The sequence below is a fragment of the Elaeis guineensis genome, chromosome 5, assembly GCF_000442705.2.
Source record: "Elaeis guineensis isolate ETL-2024a chromosome 5, EG11, whole genome shotgun sequence".
Taxonomy (NCBI): Eukaryota; Viridiplantae; Streptophyta; class Magnoliopsida; order Arecales; family Arecaceae; genus Elaeis; species Elaeis guineensis.
The window spans coordinates 130,560,449-130,581,246 of NC_025997.2; the positions used below are offsets into that span (position 1 = coordinate 130,560,449).

The 20,798-nt window shown below is 34.6% G+C and overlaps 2 protein-coding genes across 2 annotated transcripts; one reads left to right on the top strand and one right to left on the bottom strand.

Annotated features, from left to right (window-relative positions):
* Positions 1-16,184: 16,184 nt before the first annotated feature.
* LOC105036517 (L-type lectin-domain containing receptor kinase IV.2) lies at positions 16,185-17,360 on the bottom strand (the record flags this gene model as incomplete). Its single annotated transcript, XM_010912279.4, has 1 exon — positions 16,185-17,360. A coding segment is annotated over one exon (768 nt), but the record flags the coding sequence as incomplete, so codon positions are not given.
* A 232-nt stretch (positions 17,361-17,592) lies between these two features.
* Positions 17,593-20,492, top strand: LOC105036455 (uncharacterized). The gene is made up of 4 exons (XM_010912223.3): positions 17,593-19,435; positions 19,562-19,766; positions 19,883-20,079; positions 20,165-20,492. The coding sequence occupies exons 1-4, from the start codon at positions 17,629-17,631 to the stop codon at positions 20,269-20,271; spliced, it is 2,316 nt and encodes a 771-aa protein (XP_010910525.2). The 5' UTR covers positions 17,593-17,628; the 3' UTR covers positions 20,272-20,492.
* The last annotated feature ends 306 nt before the right edge of the window (positions 20,493-20,798 follow it).

Consider the following 20,798-nt stretch of genomic DNA (forward strand, 5'->3'; position numbering starts at 1 on the left):
GAAATTATTCACTATACTTTAAAATTAAAAAATAATTATAATAACAATCAATTATATCTACACAAACCATAGGAATAAGACAATGAAGTTATTCACTATACTATAAAATTAAAAATATAATTATAATAACAATCAATATAAAATAAGATAATATCTAAAAAAATATCAATAATAGTAAAAAAAAATTTAAATACTACAGAGAAACGGAGGTTTCTCAAGAGAAACCTCTGTTTAATACGTGGATACCTTGTGGTTCTGAAAAATGAATGCTCAACAAAATAGTAAGCATTAAATCAAAAAAAGGGGAGGACTTTGGAGTTGATGTTTTGTGATTTTGGTCCTAATAAACCACCCACACCACTACCATACCAAAAAAAGCATCAATATAGATAATCTTAATGCAATCATCACATTGAAATATAGATCATAAAGGATCAAAGTTGCATGCTTTACTACAACATGGGCCCACCAAAATGTAGCCCAATGAAAACGTTGATCTTAATCATCATTGTCAAGATATGCGTTTGCCCCGCTTCCTACTGACATAGATTAAATTCAAATATGTAAAAAGTTGATAAAAGATATGTTTTAGTTGTGAGATTGCAATCCTATTGATACTGATTAAATCAAAATTTTAAGAAGTAATGAAAGTTGTCTGATACGATGGAAATTTGCTAGACTGTTGCTTCTCATTTCTGAGGTGGAGCAGGAATTGAACGTAGATTCACCAAGCAAAGAGGTATGACCAAGCACCAGCTCATAAAGTTAATTTTATAGAAGTTTATGTTTTTTTTGAAAATAGATCCATCAAAATCTGTCAAATTTCTAGGAAAAGAGATCCATCAAAATCTATCGTGATAAACTTAATAAATACAAAGTAGGAGAAGGGTCAGATTCGAGACTCATCATAAAAGTGTAATTGGTGGGCCCGAGGGTTTGTAGGAGATTATAGAAGAGGAAAGCCAGTTGTTCCCAGAAAAAGCTCTCGAACTCCATCCAAAAAACCCCTGCGCACCCTCACCTTCCTCAATCTTTTAAACCTTAGCCCCACCCGACGGTTATCCATTTTCTGGCTAAGATTTCGTTGAGGCATCCATGGTTTTCGGCCGATTCTATCTCTGGCGATGAAGAGTATCTAAGATTCATCGGATATGTACTTCCTCCGATCTCCAACTCCACCGTTCTCTCTCTCAGCCCTAAATCTCACCAATGGAGGCCCCCTCTTCCTTCTCGGAAGAACAGAGAAAAAAAAAATAGAGGAAGAAAGAAGAGAAGGAAGAGTCGATTATTTCAAGTTCGGTGTCTAAAACAATCGAAGGAACATCACCGGCGATGGACGGGGTTTTAGAGCAGAGCAGAGTGGTGAGGAGGGTTACGTCACCGACGATGGACGGGGTTTTGGAGTAGAGCAAAATGGCGAGGAGGGTAAAACAATCTTTTATAGGCCCGGATCCTAGATCTATTTTCCTAGCCGAAAACAAAGAAAAGGAAGACGGGAGTCTTCCTTTTCCTTTAACCTTTAACAATCGGGAGTCTTCCTCCTCCTTTAACCTTTAACCCTCCAATCTGAGATCTCGCCCAGCAAAACAATCTCGCCCGGCAAAAAAGCTTCTGCTCTCCTAATCGAACACGGAGGAGGAGACAAATTTCATGTGTTTTTTTCTTAATACTCCATGTGTCACATGGAGGCTTCTCCGTTGAGAGGCCTCAATTTTATATTATATTATATATATATATTAACATAATAAATTATAATAATTTAATATTATATTATATTTATATTAATATAAATATTATATTAATATTTATATAGAGTTTAAGAGCAAAAAAATTATGATTTTATATTTATTAAGATATAATAGATATTTTATATAATTTTTTTAAGAAAGTAGATACTCAATCGAATATAAATCACTCTATAATAAGCTATCAATTAAACATACTAAAATTATATTTTTAAATATTATATTTATAGAAAATAAAGAAAAGTATTTTTCATGAATCAAATGTCTAATGATATACTATCATAAGTTAAAAAGTACAGGGGTGGCACTGTTTTCTTTTTTTTTTTAATGACTCCAGATAGCTACCACTGAGAATAAAGAACATATTATTAATCTATGAGACATGTGATTCCTGTGATAGGTACCGAGAAGAACCCCAAAAAAAAATTATGATAGGCATGATTCTACCTCCAAAATATGATAAGTTCCCACACTTCATTGACTTAAGACATTATTTCAATTTATTTATTTTTATGGTGAAAACGATTTTGATATATCAGAAGAAAATAATTCCTATTAGATAGTTATCTTGTTTTATGGACTTCGGAAGAGCAAAGCAAACTAGGCTGCATGTCATGTGCCGCAAGCGAGAGCACATCCGGCTTTCCGACAGGAAAACAACGTATTGTTAAGATTTCTAATTCAATTAAAATTTTATTTTTAATTAACTAATAATTTTAATAATTTTAAAACTCTACTCAATTATTTTCCTTTATAAACTTTTAGAATTTGTATTTTAACAAATTTTAATTTTTTAAGTTCAGATATGAGTCAAACATCCTATCTATGTAATGTTCGGATCTTTGGCATTTTCTTCGTAGTGTGTAAGAAGTGAAAAAAAAGGAGAGATTAGTTTTATATATGGAGCCTCTTTTGTTGGACATCTTTACAAGAGGAGCTGAATTTATTGTTTTGATTTTTTATTTTTTTATGAAATAAATTTATTTTTTTCTATAATTATTTTTTTCTTACAATTTTTTGTAAATATTTTTTTTGTATTTGATGTTTGTTCTGAATTTTGAGTAAGTTCGGACGATCTATTCCGTATAATATATCATTTTATACATATCACATGGCATGCAATTCTGCGTTCCAACTAGCATTTGGAATGTACATATGTAATTACGTAAAATGCTTCGTTGGATGGTTCTGTATATATAAATCAGTTATTTTACTTGAGGGGATGGGAATTAAAATGGATCTCCAAGATCTATGGTGGATTGAGGTGAAGAGAAAGCTGGCTTGAGTAAGAGAACCAAAGGTGCCTGGCAATGAGTTATATGGCGATGTTTAATTGGCACCATCGGGCTCAAAGAGTAAGTTTTCATTAAGAACCGGGAAAGCATTCAACTTGCAACAGCCTACTTATAAATCACAAAAGGAAAACAAAACCTTACTAGTAATGAGAAATTCTTTGTGCACTACTTGCGGTGTAGAAAATTTGACATGGAGCGCACTGCTTTGTTCTATTGGATACTGTTTTTTAATGCGTATTTGATACCCATAATTTTACTTTTTCGTTTGAAATTTTGAATGACAAAAATATTCTTCTATTTTGACAAAATTATGATATCTAAAGTAAAAATTATGACATTGAGGATCAAAATTATAACATTCTGTGATAGGATGTCATAATTTTGATATAGAATATCATAATTTTTGTCTTGGATGTCATAATTTTATCAAAACAGAGGGGCATTTTCGTCATTCAAAATTTCAAAAAAGCAATGATTTTTGCTCAGGATGTCATAATTTTGATCCAGAATGTCATAATTTTTTTCTTGAATGTCATAATTTTATCAAAATAAAGGGACATTTTTATCATTCAAAATTTTAGAAAAGCGATAATTTTACTGGACAAAAAATCCCTTTGTTGTGACAAAATTTTGATATCCAAGACAAAAATTATGATATTATGGGTTATAATTATGACGTCATGTGTGCAAAAATTATGATATTCTGCATCAAAATTATGACATCCTATCATAGGATGTCATAATTTTGATCCACAATATCATAATTTTTATCTTGGATGTCATAATTTTGTTAAAACAGATGGATATTTTCATCATTAAAAATTTTAAACGAAAAAATAGAACTACGAGCATTAAATGGACATTAAATGCACGTTAAAAAGTAAAGACCATATGGTCCAATAGAATGAAGCGGTGTGCTCCACATCAGATTTTCTATATTGCAGACGATGCACTGAGAATTTCTCTACTAGTAATTATGGTAAAATAGGTCTATGATATAATACCTGTTGCCGCTCCTCCTTGAGGTTGACCATCGTGGCAAGATAGCTCAAAGCCTCTATGCCGCATTGGAGCATTTGAGTGCTGACCAAGGCCTTCGAGACATACCAAAGAAGCCCTCACGTGTTGGAGAAGACGATGGAGGGATTCTTCGGTGGAAGACTCTCCGATGTTTAAGTCAACAAAATCTCGAAAAGAAGAGAACAGTGAAAAAAGAGGATAGTGAGAGAGAGATCGAGAGAGAGAAAATCCCCTTGTGGTGTCGGCTTGGCCTCTCTTTTACGAAGGGAGGGCTTGTCAGGTGATTGGTCGCTACCCACTAGAGAGATGGCCATCAGAATCAGAGTCATGGGTGTCAGCTGATCCTGATAGGACCAACTTTCCACGAGTAGAAAAAAGTTGCCAATGCTATTGGCCATTAGATCGGAACGTCTAGTGCATCGGAGGCCTTCCAGAGTCTCGATATGGCTCTCAGAGGTCTGGAATAGAGATCGAGTGAGATCGGTGGTTCCCTGATGGTGCAGATCTTGCCGAGCTATCGACTTTCTTTAAGTGGTCGGGTAAGGGCCGAGGTCTGTGAAGCTTTTGTGGTGTTATGTGACGTCGTTTGGACCATATGATCTGAGTTGCCAGGTCATGATGCCATGTGCTCACCATGTTTTCGTACATTGGATATGTCATCTGGCAGATAGGATACAGTCCAACAATACCATATCTTGATCAAAGTTTTGGGGTTAAGAGTATTTGAGGGAGGGTTGTCCTATTGTGTAGACAATTACTCACAAATCTCTTCTATCAAAGATTTTTTTTTAATATTAAAAAAGACCTCTTCAAAGGCAGCAGAGCTATTCATCTATTGCTTTTTCTATGAAGTGTACCTAATTATGCATGTAGACAGTTTTTGTGCTACCTATAATCGTATGACTTTTCTTCCTTCTTGTCTCTTTTGCGCCCCACAAACTTATGAGAAAGAAAATTAAACAATGACTAGCTGATGATAACATGGTGTGTCATTTTCTTATCATTAGTCATCCAATATATTCGAGTGTGACATGATGTAACCTTTTGAGTTATGTGGACTGGGCTGGAGGTGCTTTAGAGCCCAAATGTGTTATTTTCCGGTAGGAGAAATGTTATGACCCAAGCCCAATCTAAAAGCACAAAAAAAAAATAAAAGAAAAAAGAAGATTTAATGGGAGGAAGAAGACTCTTGTTGAGAGTCTTCTTCCAACCCCAATGAGGAGACCGAATTCGAGCCAAAAATTTGAGTGTTCTCTATAAAACGGAAGTCCCCTCCCTTCCTCAGTTATCAATGACCAAAAAATTCCTCTTCCACTTCCTCTTTCTCCCGATTTTCCTCATGTCTTTGCTCTCAGATTCTTCAGAAATCTGGGCCAAATACTGCTGGATAAAGAGGTAAGATCCTCTAATCTAGAAGTTAATTTATTTTATCATCTTCTTCGGCCTTTAAATCCTAATTTTCGGCTGGCAATCGCCGGATTTCTTTTGAGAAAAATCGTCCCCTATTTTGGGTTGTTTCTGCCCCTTTCTTTTTGATTTTCTAGCATCGATGGTCACCTCGATCGTTGGTCTGGATTTCTTGGGCTGTGTAGTCATAGCTCTGACAGTCGCTGGCCACCCCCATGCCGGACGGGGCTTCCTGTCCAAAGAACAAAAAGGGGGACCACGGTCTCCTGTTATGTTAAAACGAAGGAAGAAGAAGAAGGAAGAAAGAGAAAAAAGAAAAGAAAAGAAAAAAAAAGAAAAAAAAAGAGAAAGAAAGTAAAAAATAAAAAAAATGGACTCTCTCCTGTCCTCTCTCTTTCCTCTCTTTCTCTCTCTAATTTCTCTCTCTACTTTCTCTCTCTAAAAATTTCTCTCTCTAGATTATTTATCTCTTTTCATAAATTTCTCTCTCTAGAATTATATCTTTCTAAAAGTTTATTTTTTTAAAATTTATCAAAAAAAATTTTATTTTGATGAGTTTGAGTGATTTTAACGAAGAGATTCTAATCCATGGTCGCTGATTGGTATGTTGAAACTCATTTTGATCAAACTAGATATTATTAGATTTTATCGTCCATTATTTTGTTAAGTTATCTGTGAAGTAATTGAATTATGATTTGATAAAAATCATCTTGTTTGGATCAATCGAGATGTTGGACTATGTCACCTGATCAATTCAAATTGTACTTTATGAATTCTCTCTCCTCTAATTTTTTTCTCTCCACTTGATTTATAAACTCAATGAAAGATTTTTAATCCTATCACTTCAAATCTGATTTGACCTAAATAGTCATTCTCTAAACTATTTATATCCTAATTGGATCTTAATCGAAAGAAATTAGATGATCGAACCAATCTAAACCATTGAATATGGTATTCATATTCTTTATGATTATTGAACTTGATCTTGTATAGGGATTGTGGATACCTGATAATCAGATACTGTGATATGATCTATAAACTAAAGATTTTGAAAAGATATTTTTAAAATTATATAAATTTATAGAAATACATACGAGATAAGTAATGCTTCATTTTTTTTATATTTATCAACAAATTATAATATATTTTTCTGATATGATTTGTGAAATGATGCATGAATTGGATGAATGATATTTTGTTATGAAAAATATCTTATTTTGATATATTATGATGAAGCATGATTGAACATATTGATTTCATTATGCATTATATTGATTGATTTCGATACCGCATGATTATATATTTTCTTATCGAACTAGAATAAGAGATATGATTTATGAAAAATTTTAACTTAAGAATGATATGAATTGACAACCTGACTATGTAAAAGATCCCGTCAATGGGGGTTAATACATTGGCAATTGATTTATCTTGAGGGTTTATGTCACCAGCGAGATCAACAATATATCGTCAGTGAGATCAGTGTCAAACCGCCAGCGAGATCAGTAGTTCTGAAGGACTTTGCTGTCAGATGATTCGCAGCTTACTGTAAGAAAATACGCGGTGTCATGATCTTGCCACAAGAAAAATATGGTTATAGTTCATAGTTGATAAGAACTTAAGAAATTTGATGAATTTGAGATGACAAACATAATTTAAAATTATGATGAATTAAAAATTTATATATGAATATTTGACAGTGCGATGAATTAAAATATAAATTCTTGAACTCATATATTTATTATGTTATTATCAGTAAACTGATATGTATAACATTATTGTCTAATTTATTTAGTTAAAGATATACATTATTTACTAGGCTATTTAGCTCATAATGAGTTTTTTTATTTTTTTTACAGATTCAGAAAATTAAAGTGATGCAGGATTTCTATTGGGATGCGATTAGAGTCGAAGTTAGGTTACTTTATTTAATTTAAGATTTCTTCAAAATTGATGCAAAATCTTATTTTAATATTTACTTTGTTAAATATTTATTTTTTTAATACTGAGTTTTGATTTATTATTTAAACTAAGATTTGATCATTAAAATATTAAAATTTATTTAGCTGTTTGTTTATGATATCATGATGAGATGTCTTGCATGCTTATGAAAAAAAATTTTTATGAGTATACAGTGGTTGCCGTGACCTTCGACTCACAATCTCGGATCAGAGGTATGACAATTAAAGTGGTATCAGAGCATAAGTTGATAAATTATGACACGTAGAATCAGATGTAGGATGAGTGTAGGTGGCTAGATACTAGAGACATCGGGATGTAGATTGATAATTCTGTGATTATGAATGAAAAGATTGCTTAGAAATAATGATTCAGAGGGTTTGATATATAATGGACTATCTATAGATTATGTTATGATTAATTAGATTTTGATCTAAAGGAATTGTAAAAAGATTGGTTATGAAATTTTTATTGTGCACTGTGATTATTAATTTGATCATTAGTTGCTAAAGTAAATTGCAAACTCAAATTTGATATGAAAGAATACTATCATATTGCTTTTAATTTTAAAAGTAATTATATAGTGGAAAGATAAAAATTTGATTATATATATACATATATATTTCTAGTTAGACTAAGAAGATCTTTTATGATAATTGATTGGAATAATCTTTGAGGTTTATACTAAAATGTGGATTATGTATGAAGTTTGCATGTAGAAGAAAATTATAGTTGGAGATATTACAAAGAAGTTTATTCCTTATTGAGGAAATTGATGATGGAATTGTTGAATATTTATTTTGGTGAAATTTTTAATTTTCAATCTTTGGATCTAAATAATAGATCTTATTTGTGTCTCTTGGAGACTATATGATGTGTATAAAATTTCAATTTAAAGATTTTGTATCTAAGTTGATCAAGAGAGCTTTTGATATTATTGTTGAAGTTATTAATAAAAGACTGCTATCTTTAGATTAAGATAAAAGATCTGATTTATATTTATTTGAGATTATGGGATCTATGTGAATTTATAATTTAAAATTATGAAATTAGAAATTGATATGGAGTTCCTTTGTTTTTGTTAATGAGGTCCTTGATTGAATCTACTATTAAATGGAGATTTGATTTTCTTTTAGGCTTGTATGATTGTTATGAAAGAAGATAGATATTAAGGATCTTCATGATAGAAATTCTAGAAAAAATAATGATTTGAAATTCTTATATGTTCTCATATGTCCTAACTTAGTGGAGCATCGAAGAATTTTTTTATTGATTTCACTTATGGGATTTTGATTTAAAGTTATCTAATTGAATTGATACAAGAATTAAGATTTAATTCATATTGGATTATAGTAGACCTATATGATGGTTTTGAAGGTGATATTGGACTCAAGAGTTAATTAAGATTATTGCACACCAGCAAAAGCATGAATGAGAATCGAAAATTAATCTTTGACTTCAATTGAAATTTAAAATTTTAAATCTTTTCTATTGATAAGATAAAAAAATAATTTGATCAAAATTTTTTTTTGTGAACCTAAAAAATTTTGATTGTTAGAATAGAGTGTGCAGTGGAAGCATAGTGATCTGAATTATTTTGAGTAAATCAGAAATATTGATTCTTTGAGTTAAAAAAATTATAATAGATAATATGATTTGATACAAAAAATTTATTGATATTAGAAAGAATGATGTTTTTGAAATTTTAGATTATTTTGGATATCCTTAATATAATTTTCAAAAGTAGTGCTTCCATCTACTATGCTAAAAAAATATTTAGCATTCTAATTCTAGAATGAGTGGACTCTTGATTTTTGATTTTTAATTTAAAATATTTATAGATAGATTTTTTTTATCTTAGAATTAAATTTTATACTTCTCTATCTATTAGAAAAAATTTGAGATTGTTTATCGATTTTAAATTTTGATCTTAGATTTTTATCCTTGAATATTCATCTACAGAGAATATAGTAAAGTTTGTTAATAATCTTTTGATAGATTGATTGAGTCAATAGTGGATAATTATTTTGGTGAGACCTTTGATATTCTTATTTAGAATTGAGATATTAATTTTGATGATAAGAAATGAATGGTTCTGATTTAGATCAACATTTGACGTATTGATTTTTTTCTTATGAAATGATTTAAGAATGAATTTGCATTGAGAATTAGAATATTTAAATATTTGTGGGTGAGATTTTAACCATAAAATTTAAGAATTTTTGAAAATCTAAGCAAAAAAAATTTTGAGGACGAAATTTTTTTTAGGAGAGAAGAATGTTATGACCCAAGCCCAAGTCCAATCTAAAAGCACAAAAAAAATAAAAGAAAAAATAAAAAATTTAATGGGAGAAAAAAGACTCCTATTGAGAGTCTTCTTTAACAGGAGTCTTCTTCCAACCCCAACGAGGAGGCCGAATCCGAACCAAAAACTTGAGTGTTCTCTATAAAAGGGAAGTCCCCTCCCTTCCTCAGTCGTTAATCATCGAAAAATTTCTCTTCCACTTCCTCTTTCTCTCGATTTTTCTCATGTCTTTGCTCTCAAATTCTTCAGAAATCTGGGCCAAATACCGTCGGATAAAGAGGTAAGATCTTCTAATCTAGAAGTTAATTTATTTTACCATCTTCCTTGGCCTTTAAACCCCAATTTTCAGTTGGCAATCGCTGGATTTCTTTTGAAAAAAATCATCCCCTATTTCGGGTTGTTTTCGCTCCTGTTTCTTTTTGATTTTTCGGCATCGATGGTCATCATCGATCGTCGGTTTGGATTTTTTGGGCTGCGCAATCATAGCTCCAACAGCCACTGGCCACCCCCATGCCACATGGGGCTTCCAGTCTAAAGAACAAAAAGGGAGACCACGGTCCTCTGTTCTATTTAAACAAAGGAAGAAGAAGGAAGAAAGAGAAAAAGGAAAAGAAAAGAAATAAAAAGAAGGAAAAAAAATAGACTCTCTCCCATCGTCTCTCTTTCCTCTCTTTCTCTCTCTAATTTCTCTCTCCATTTTTTCTCTCTAAAATTTTCTCTCTCTAGATTATTTGTCTCTTTTCATAAATTTTTCTTTCTAAAATTGTATCTCTCTAGAAGTTTATCTTTTTAAAATTTATCAAAAAAAAAATTTATTTTGATGAGTTTGAGTGATTTTAACGAAGGGATTCTAATCCATAGTCGCTGATTGGCATGTTGACACCCATCTTGATCAAACTAGATATTATTAAATTTTATCATCCATCATTTTGTTGAGTTATTTGTGGAGTAACTGAATCATGATTTGATGAAAATCATCTTGTTCAGACCAATCGAGATGTTGGACTATGTCACCTGATCAATTGAAATTATACCTTATGAATTCTCTCTCCTCTAATTTTTCTCTCTCCACTTGATTTATGAACTTAATGAAAGATTTTCAGTCCAATCACTTCGAATCTGATTTGACCTAAATAGCCATTCTCTGAATCATTTATATCCTAATTGGATCTTAATCGAAAGAAATTAAAAAGAAATTAGATGACCGAACCAATTTAAACCGTTGAATATGGTATTTGTATTCTTTCTGATTATTGGACTTGATCTTGTATAGGAGTTGTGGATACTTGATAATTGGATACTGTGATATGATCTATGAACTGAAGATTTTGGAAAGATATTTTTAAAATTATGTGGATTTGTAAGAATGCGTACGAGGTAAGTAATGTTTTACTTTTTCTAGATTTATCAGTAAATTATAATATATTTTTCTGATATGATTTATGAAATGATGCATGAATTAGATGAATGATATTTTGTTATAAAAAATACCTTATTTTGATATGTTATGATGAAGCATGATTGAACATATTGAATTTATTATGCATTATATTGATTGATTTTGATACCGCATGCTTATATATTTTCTTATCGAACTAGAATAAGAGATAATTTATGAAAAATTTTGACTTAAAAATGATATGAATTGACAACCTGACTATGTAAAGGATCCTACCAATAAGGGTTAATACGTTAGCAATTGATTTATTCTGAGGGTTTATATCGCCAGCGAGACCAACGACATGTCGCCAGCGAGACCAGCAATTTTGAAGAACTTTACTGCCAGATGATTCGCAGTTTACCGCAAGAAAAAATGCGGTGTCATGATCCTGCCACAGAAAAAATATGGTCATAGTTCATGGTTGATAAGAAGAACTTAAGAAATTTGATGAATTTAAGATGACAAATATAATTTAAAATTGTGATGAATTAAAAATTTATATATGAATATTTGATAGTGCGATGAATTAAAATATAAATTCTTGAACTCATATATTTGTTATGTTATTATCAGTAAATTGATATGTGTAACATTATTGCCTGATTGATTCAGTTAAAGGTATACATTGTTTATTGGACTATTTAGCATATGGTGAGTTTTCTATTTTATTTTACAGATTCAAAAAATTAGCGTGATGCAAGATTTCTATTGGAAGTGCGATTAGAGATGGAGTTAGTTTACTTTATTTGATTTAGAATTTCTTCAGAATTGATGCAAAATCTTATTTTAATGTTGACTTTGTCAAACATTTATTTTTCTTTTGACACTGAGTTTTGATTTGTTATTTGAACTAAGATTTGATCATTAAATATTAAAATTTATTTAACCGTTTGTTTATGATATCATGATGAGATGCCTTGCATGCTTATAGGAAGAGTTTCTTATGAGCATACAGCGGTTGCTATGACCTTCGACTCATAATCTCAGTTCGGGGGCATGATAAGAAATTTTTTTTTGCGTCGCTTGCGATGTAGAAAATTTGATGTGGAGCGCATCGCTTCGCTTTATTGGATCATGTAGCCACCACTTTCTAACATGCATTTAATATCCACAGTTCTACTTTTTTGTTTGAAATTTTGAATGATGAAAATATCTTTTTTAAAAATTATAATACTCCTAAAAAATTATGACATCCTTTCACAAAAATTATGATACCTCTGTAAAAAAGTTCAATTTAGTATTTATTGCAGGGGTGTTATAATTTTTGTGAAAGGATGTCATAATTTATATGAAGGGATGTCATAATTTTGTGAAGGGATATTTATGACATCCTTTCATAAAGATTATGACATCCCAGTAGACAAGTTCAGTTTAGCATTTTCTGTAGAGATATCATAATTTTTGTAAAGAAATATTGTAATTTAAAAAAAATATATTTTAATCATTTAAATTTTAAATAAAAAAATAGTATGTAAATGCATATGAAAAAATGATGGCTATATGGTTCCATGAGATAAAACGATGCGCACCACGTTGGATTTTCTATATCGTGCGCTGTGCACAAAGAATATCTCTTTCCGGCGGATCCGTTAAGTCAGGCCCTTGGTACCGATGACTTAGAACCAGAATTGGACGTCCACCGGCTCTCTCAAACGCTATAAAAAGTTGAAAGGCCCTCGTTGCTCCCAGATCCCGCATTCCAAATCCTAATATTTCCTTGTTTCCAAGTATCAGCAATACGTTCGATCTAGAAGCCTCTTTATCCCGGTCCAAGGTGGTTGCCGCTAACCGCCTCCATCATCTACGAGATGACGAACAAAAAATTCAATATTTATAACAGACAGAGTTTTTTTATGAAAATGAAGAAAGAAAAAATTGTTCACCTGACATAACACCCTTAGAGATGTACTGTAATAACCTGCCATATGGTAGAACTGCGCGTCGCCTCTGATATGCTTGGCTTGGCCTCAGAATTTGTCTGAGGAAGCCTTACTAGAATGTCTTGGGGGATTTCAGAGTATATTGGGCCGCCATATAAATTATGAACCGGTTGAATCCTTATGCGCCATATCATGTCAATCATTTGTTACAATAATAATAATATTTTCTCTTCTTTCTTCCTTTTTTTTTTTTTAATTTTCCCCCTTCTTTTCTTCATTTGTTACTAGATACGGCGTTATTTCTTGAAAATTAACCTCCAATTCAGGACCTAGAATCTTGTATTTATTCACAAATCGCTAGTTCTGTCTTAATTGGTGTCGCCTGTGTGTTTCTTTTTAATTCTGCACCTTTTTCTGTCTTTTATGTATGGTCGATTTTTGTTGTCTCGGATTAAAATGCATTTTTTCAAAACATCACGTGTCTGTGTGCTATGCCTCGTTGTGCCGCTTTTTGTGTGTTGATTTGGTTTAGAACAGTGGGTAGCAAAAACGCGGCAATTGAGCATGAAAGTTTCCGTTCTCTGTCAACTACAAGAAATTGTGTCATGGCGTTCTTTTCATGCTGGGTCATCACGGCTAGAAAGGACTAAAGTTGCGTTTGATATCCAGCAATCTATTCATTGGATTGCTGGATTTGATATACATTTTAGATGATAATCTAAATTATTTTGACAATCTATATTATCTTCTATAAGGCAATTTAGATAGTCTTGAGAAGAGATGGCTATCCAGATTATTATTTCTTTGCAAATGCTGCAATAAAAATTTTAGATAAAATTATTTTTCAGAAAAATCACATAAAATCTATCGTCCAACACTCCTTCCTCCCCTGATGCCTCCATGCTTGTCTCCCGCCCATGGCTCCTCTATCTCCCTCCTCCGCCCCCTCACTTGCCTGTGCTCCTCTGCCCCCTCACTTGCCCACGGCTCCTCTACCCTCATCCCCCACCACCCCTTGCGGCTCCTCTGCACTCGTCCTCACCATCCTCAGGGCTCCTCCATGCACGTCCGCCCCATCCCTCGTGCTTGTAGTTCTCCACACCTTTCGGTTCGCTGCTTCTCCACGCCGCTATGAAGAAAGAAGAGCATTAAGGCAAAATTATTGAAGGTATTTTGAAAATTTAATTTTACATTATTAGTAATTTGATTGTCATACTAAACATGTCAATCAAGATCTTAATATTATTACTGCAACATTATCTGTACATACCAAAAATAATAATTAATATTACTGTTAATTTAATGATGGCAATCTATCTGGAAGGTAATCCATATTATCTTCCAAAATTGCCTGGTGATGCACTAAATGCAACCTAAAGATGAAATGGTTTTGTCCCGATGTCAACGTGGTTTTCTTTGATCGGCACAGAAGTCATATTGATCTTATCCTTTCAATTGGCTTTGCATTGGATTGATGAAAATCTCATATTGATAATCCAAGTTATTGAATGCAATCTATTACCTTTATATATAATACTTATACCTAACAATTGTGATTTAGAGATTCCTAATTTATGTACTAAGAGATCAAAAATTAGATAGCTTATATGCTTTTTGATCATGACATATGCAAGCTAAAGATCTCCAAAGCACGTGATTTCAGATATATAAGTAGCTTCCTGTTTAACTTGCTACTACTATGATAATTGCTTTTATTTTCTTTTCATCTAACTGCTAAGATATTTCAATTTACCAAGTTAACCCTTACCTACTTGTGGATTCAGCGGCAACTAGAAAGGTTGATCTATTATGGAATCTTCTATTTAGAAGTAGTAGATTTTATCCAATGGCTCAAATAATCAATATAAAATTTTCATTGCCTAATTAAAAAAGATTAGAGTTACACGAGATATTACTTGAATTAAATTATTTTCACTCAATATATAGGCTAGAGATCTTCAAATCATATAATTCTTGATGTATAACCAGTTCTTTCTTATTTTTCTCATTGCCACTATAGGAATCAATTTTACTTTTCTTTCCTCTGGCTACTAAGATGTTTCAATTCATCAAGTTGTCTCTTATTTATGTATAATCAGTTTGAAAGGTTGATATATTATAAAATCTCTAATTTAAAGATAGTAGATCATATCCAACAATTTATCAATATAGAACCTCTACTGTCTAGTTCAAAAATGGTTAGAGTTACATAAGATGTAACTTGATCATGATCCTTTCAAAAAGATTGGAGTTACATTAAGTATTACTTGTACCTAATTCTTTTCACTTAATATATAGACTAGAGATTCCAAATCATATGATTCCTGATATATAAATAGTTCCTTCTATTTCTTCTCATTGCTACCGTGAGAATCACTTTTACTTTTGTTTCATTTGGCTACTAGGATGTTTCAATTCACTAAGTTGTTTCTTGCTCATCCATAGATTTAATAGTAGTTTGAAAGGTCGACATATTATAAAATATCCAGTTTAAAGATAGTAGATCATATTCAACAGCCTATCAATGAGGAACTTCTATTGTTTAGTTCAAAAAGGTTAGAGTTACATAAGATGTAACTTGATCATGATCCTTTCCGAATAAGCTTGCATGTTGGTGTACCTTTATGATTTGTTTGCACAACTTTGCAATTTAAAGGAGGTTTTCTTGATGACTCAGGACAATTTTGTACATTTATATTTTCAAATAATATTTTAGATACAACACCGCACTTGAAACTAGTAATAATCTTGCTTATACTAATAATGACATCTTCAAGTGAACAATGAGGGTAATGATTAATGATTCATCAGTATTTGTATATAGATGTTCAAAGGGTGAGAAGTTAGGAGGCATGCGGGATTGCCAAAACCAGGATCATAGGCCTCATTGGGCTAGGCATACATGCCTGCAGGGAAAGATCAGTATTGGGAAGCATTCTTCTCTCTTTACTTGTGTTCTTTTCTTGTTAGTTGTTTGGTCAATTTGAATTCCACTTTCCTTTAAACAAATCGTCAACCGCGTTCATATGTCTCAATGAACTCTTGAGGAATGTTAAAACTCTCATATTGATGAGCTCACCTATATGATGCCATTATTGTGCTACTGGGACGTTGCATATTCCCAGGATCCAGTTTTGGTAGGTAAATTTAAAGAAGTGCAGTTGTATGTGCATGAGATACAAATTAGGAAATGAGTACAACACACAACCTGTATGGCATGTCCTTATTGTCTCAATTCCTGAACATAGACCCAATGGATGGATCGCTACGCTCTATGCTTCGCGAACAGCAAGCCTAAACATTCTAGCATTTAGAAAGATGGTTACACTGTTACACAGCAAGATCTACTGTACGATTGACGACCACCACTAACAAATGGTGATGAATATGTTGTGCTTGTGTGATCATGTATAGATGGATATGAAATGACAAAATCGTCGAAGCATTCATCATATATCTGAGTTGAAGTGCCAGGGATCAGAGCATCTACCGGGAAAGGAGGCAGGGGAGCATCACCTTCCAAGGACTGCACAACTTGTCTCATGCTTGGTCTAGCCGTAGGACGGGGTGTGAGCAGAGCAAGCCAAGCTTCAGTATCAACTCCATCTCCTTCACCACATAATCATTTCCCAATTTTGGATCCCTGGCCTCCAGAGTCGTCCCCATCTTCCAGCATCCTAGGACCCACTCCACCAGGCCTGGCACCTCGATCGATGGATCGGACTCTATAGGCCTCCTCCCACAAGCAACCTCCAATAGGAAAGCACCGAAGGCATACACATCAGAGCTTGTTGTCGCCTTTCCAGTCATACTGATCTCTGGGGCAAGATAACCGAGTGTCCCGACAATATGGGTGGTCTGAGGATTAGCCCCACGACTGTATAATCTTGCTAGTCCGAAGTCTCCCAACTTCCCATTAAATTCTCTATCAAGTAGGACATTACTGGCCTTGATGTCTCTGTGGATCACCACCTGCTCCCACCCTTCATGCAGATAGTGGAGCCCGGAGGACACATCTTTGATAATTTGAAACCTCTGACTCCAGGTCAATGCTGGCTGCTCTCCATGGAAGAGGAACTTATCGAGACTGCCATTGGGCATGTATTCATATACCAATAGGAGTTCCCCTTCACGCCGACAATAACCAAGGAGCTGCACCAAGTTGCGGTGCCTCAGCCGGCCCATGCTTACAATCTCTGCGACAAATTCCCTCATCCCTTGCCTTGATTCATGAGATATCTTCTTCACCGCAACTTCGGTTGCCGAAGTGGGCAGCACACCTTTGTAAACCTGACCAAAACCACCAAATCAGAGGAGGTTCTCTTCCCTGAAGCCTTTGGCTGCCTTTCGTAAATCCGTTAAGTAGATCAGATAGTAGGCTCTCTGTACAAAATTCACCGAGTGGGCGCCCACCTTCCTGACACGCGTCCGTCTATCAAGTGGGACCCAGTCCTCCCACCATGCGGGCCCAACTGTGGTCCTCATCCCTGCTACCTCTTCTTTCTTGGTTTCAATTAGTTTGTCCAACTCCAAAAGTGCAGTGGGATGACAGTTATTTCGGTTGCCAAACAGTTGAATGGCATCTGCCTCGGAAATTATACTCCCAATTGGCACCCAAAAGCATGATCCGGCCTGGAAGCACTGCTTGATGATCCGGTCCGGTGGCCGGACGAAGCTGAAATGCATGTACTGCATGAAACTGTTTCTCGGCGGTGGGATCCACCGAATCAAAGAACATCTTGCCCGGCACAAGGTCAATGCTTCGTGCTGCCCGAAAGTCCCGCCGGAGGTCCAGGTCGCCATGCAGCAGAGCTTGGATGGCGCGGCGGTGAGAAAGAAGAAGAAGCTTAAGCTTGCTGAGGAGGTGAAGAAGGTTAACTCGGGTAACAATCACGCGGAAGGGGGCCAAGTGGATGCCGCGCTGCAAATGATCCCGGTACCTGAAATTCTCGGTGATATTGCTCCCATTCAGGTGGAGGTGAGAGAGGAGGGTATGCCCAAAGAGAGAGGGAGGAAGAAGAGAGCCAGATATACTTCTCCTCCCCCTCCTGCCCCTCTCCCACCTCTTGTCACTGCATTGGAGGTCGGCGTGCCCATCAAGTCCGGTTCGGGAGCGACTATGGATAAGGATCAGGTTTATATGGCAATTGGGCGGTTTCTCTACGAGGCTGGGGTGCCTTTGGATGCAGTGAATTCAGTGTATTTCCAACCGATGTTAGATGCGATTGCATCAGCTGGGCCGGGGCTTGAAATGTTCTCCTATCATGATTTTCGTGGTTGGATTCTAAAGAGATCGATTGAAGAAGTGAATAACAAGTTGCTGCGTTTAAAGGGGATGTGGGGTCGGACTGGTTGTTCTATATTGGCCGATGAATGGACCACTGAGACCGGTAAAACCCTGATCAATTTTTTGGTGTATTGTCCTGAAGGAACAATGTTTCTGAAGTCGGTTGATGCATCACATATTGTTACCTCTGCTGATACGCTCTATGAGTTGCTTAAGCATGTGGTGGAAGAAGTTGGTGCAGCAAATGTAGTACAAGTGATTACCAACAACGCTGAAAGCCATGCTATTGCAGGGAAAAGGTTGACCGAAACCTTTCCTACATTGTTTTGGACACCATGTGCTTCACAGTGCATAGATGCAATGCTCGAGGATATTGGGAAGTTGGAGGCAATAAGTGGGGTCATTGAGAATGCAAAGACCATTACAGGGTTTATCTACAATCATGCGATTGTTTTGAATCTGATGAGGAAGTATACAAATGGTAAAGATTTGATAATCCCTGGTGACACCCGTGCTGCTATGAATTTCATCACATTGAAGAGCATGACTAGTCTGAAAGAGGAGTTAACAGCAATGGTCGGTTCAGAGGAGTGGATGGAATGCCCATATTCAAAAAAGCCTGGAGGCATTGCTATGACTAATCTTATTGGTAGTTTAGAATTTTGGTCTTCTTGTGCTGCAATTGTTCGCATAACAGAGCCTATAGTGCGAGTTCTTAAGTTGGTCGATAGCAACAAGAGGCCTGCAATGGGCTATATTTATGTGGCCATGCATCAAGTTAAACAAGCAATTAAGAAGGAATTGGTGAAGAAGAGAGACTACATGACTTACTGGGATATCATTGATTGGAGGTGGGATAGGCAACTGCCTCGCCCTCTTCATGCAGCAGGTTTCTTCCTCAACCCTCAGTTCTTCTACAGCATCCAGGGAGAAGTTTCCAATGAGGTATCATCAGGCATGCTCGATTGTATAGAAAGATTAGTGCCTGAGACAAAAGTCCAAGACAAAATCCAAAAGGAGCTCAGCTTGTATAAAAGTGCAGCAGGGGACTTGGGAAGGAAGATGGCTGTCAGAGCAAGACAAACTTTACTTCCTGGTAAGAAAGACTTGGGGACCATTTTTTGTCGTGGTGGTGGTTATTGGCTATTATTATAGCTTTTGCTATCCTTATGGTATTTATAAATGCATCTTTTGTGGGATAATATGTTGATTCTTGTTGCAGCTGAGTGGTGGTCCACATATGGAGGAGGTTGCCCAAATCTGATGCGTTTGGCTGTACGCATTCTCAGTCAAACTTGCAGTGCAAGGGGATGTGAGCGGATTCACATTCCTTTTGAACAAATTCATAACCAACGAATGAACTATTTGGAGCATCAGCGACTCTGTGACCTCATTTTTGTCCGTTATAACTTGCGTTTGCAGCAAAGGTAAGAAATTGATCTAGAAATAACGACTGTATGTGTGTTTTACCTAATATGATAGATATCACTTACATTTGTCATTGCTAAATTCATGGGGGAAATCATGGTTTTTAACTACACAGGCAACTTTTGAAGAGTAAACCATTTGATCCTATTTCTATTGACAACATTGACATTGTTGATGATTGGATTGTGGAGAAGAGTGAACTGCTTTCTGGGGCTGATGAAGATCCCAATTGGATGGTATTAAATCCACCATTAGCTAGTGGAGTGCTTTCAGAAAATTCTGATGATGTTGAAGTTGAAGCCTTTATTGCAGGTATCTTTCATTATTGAGATACATGTTACCCTTTTTTTTGTTTTTGTTTACATGAAATTGAAGTTGAAAGGCTTTCTTTTCATAGGACTTGATGATGAGGTGATCCGAGGTGCTGGTCAAGATGCAGAGGATGATGATGACATCAAAGAGGAAGATGAGAGCCGTGATGGTGCTTCTTTCATATGTAATTGAAGAGTCATATAATAAAGCGATTATGGTTCCACATTGAAGTTCGTATTTTCAGTCTTTCGAAGGGGCAGCATGATTATTATTTATTTGCTATTTTGCATTTACTTTGGGCTGCTACTTAGAAAAGATATTGTAAATCTGTACTCAAGTAGTCTGTAGATGCTTGTGCATTGGAATATGTAGGTTGTACTTGCATTTATTTATAAGAAGGCTACTTTCATCCACTTGCATGCATGAACTATGCCTATTAACTTGCTGAATTCGAATGCCAGTTTCTGTATCCGTAATTTGGCAATTGAGCTCCTCTTTCTGATGCAATATTTTAGTTTTCAGAAGAATTGTTTGTGATCTCAACAAGCATCACTCCAGACTTCTTTTTCTTTTGTGAATGAAAACCTTCCAAACATTGTAATGATGTGTATGATAACTTTTTATGGGCCTTGTAACTACTTAAGGGGTATTTAAGGTATGCAACATCCACTCATCTTAAAGTGTAAGGAAACTACTTTATCCTCAATTTTGCAACTTTA

Coding starts and splice junctions, on each gene's coding strand:
- LOC105036455 (XM_010912223.3), top strand. CDS start 17,629: ATGGCATCTGCCTCGGAAATTATACTCCCAATTGGCACCCAAAAGCAT. Junction 19,767..19,882: donor AACTTGCGTTTGCAGCAAAG/GTAAGAAATTGA, acceptor TTAACTACACAG/GCAACTTTTGAAGAGTAAAC. Junction 20,080..20,164: donor AGTTGAAGCCTTTATTGCAG/GTATCTTTCATT, acceptor TTCTTTTCATAG/GACTTGATGATGAGGTGATC.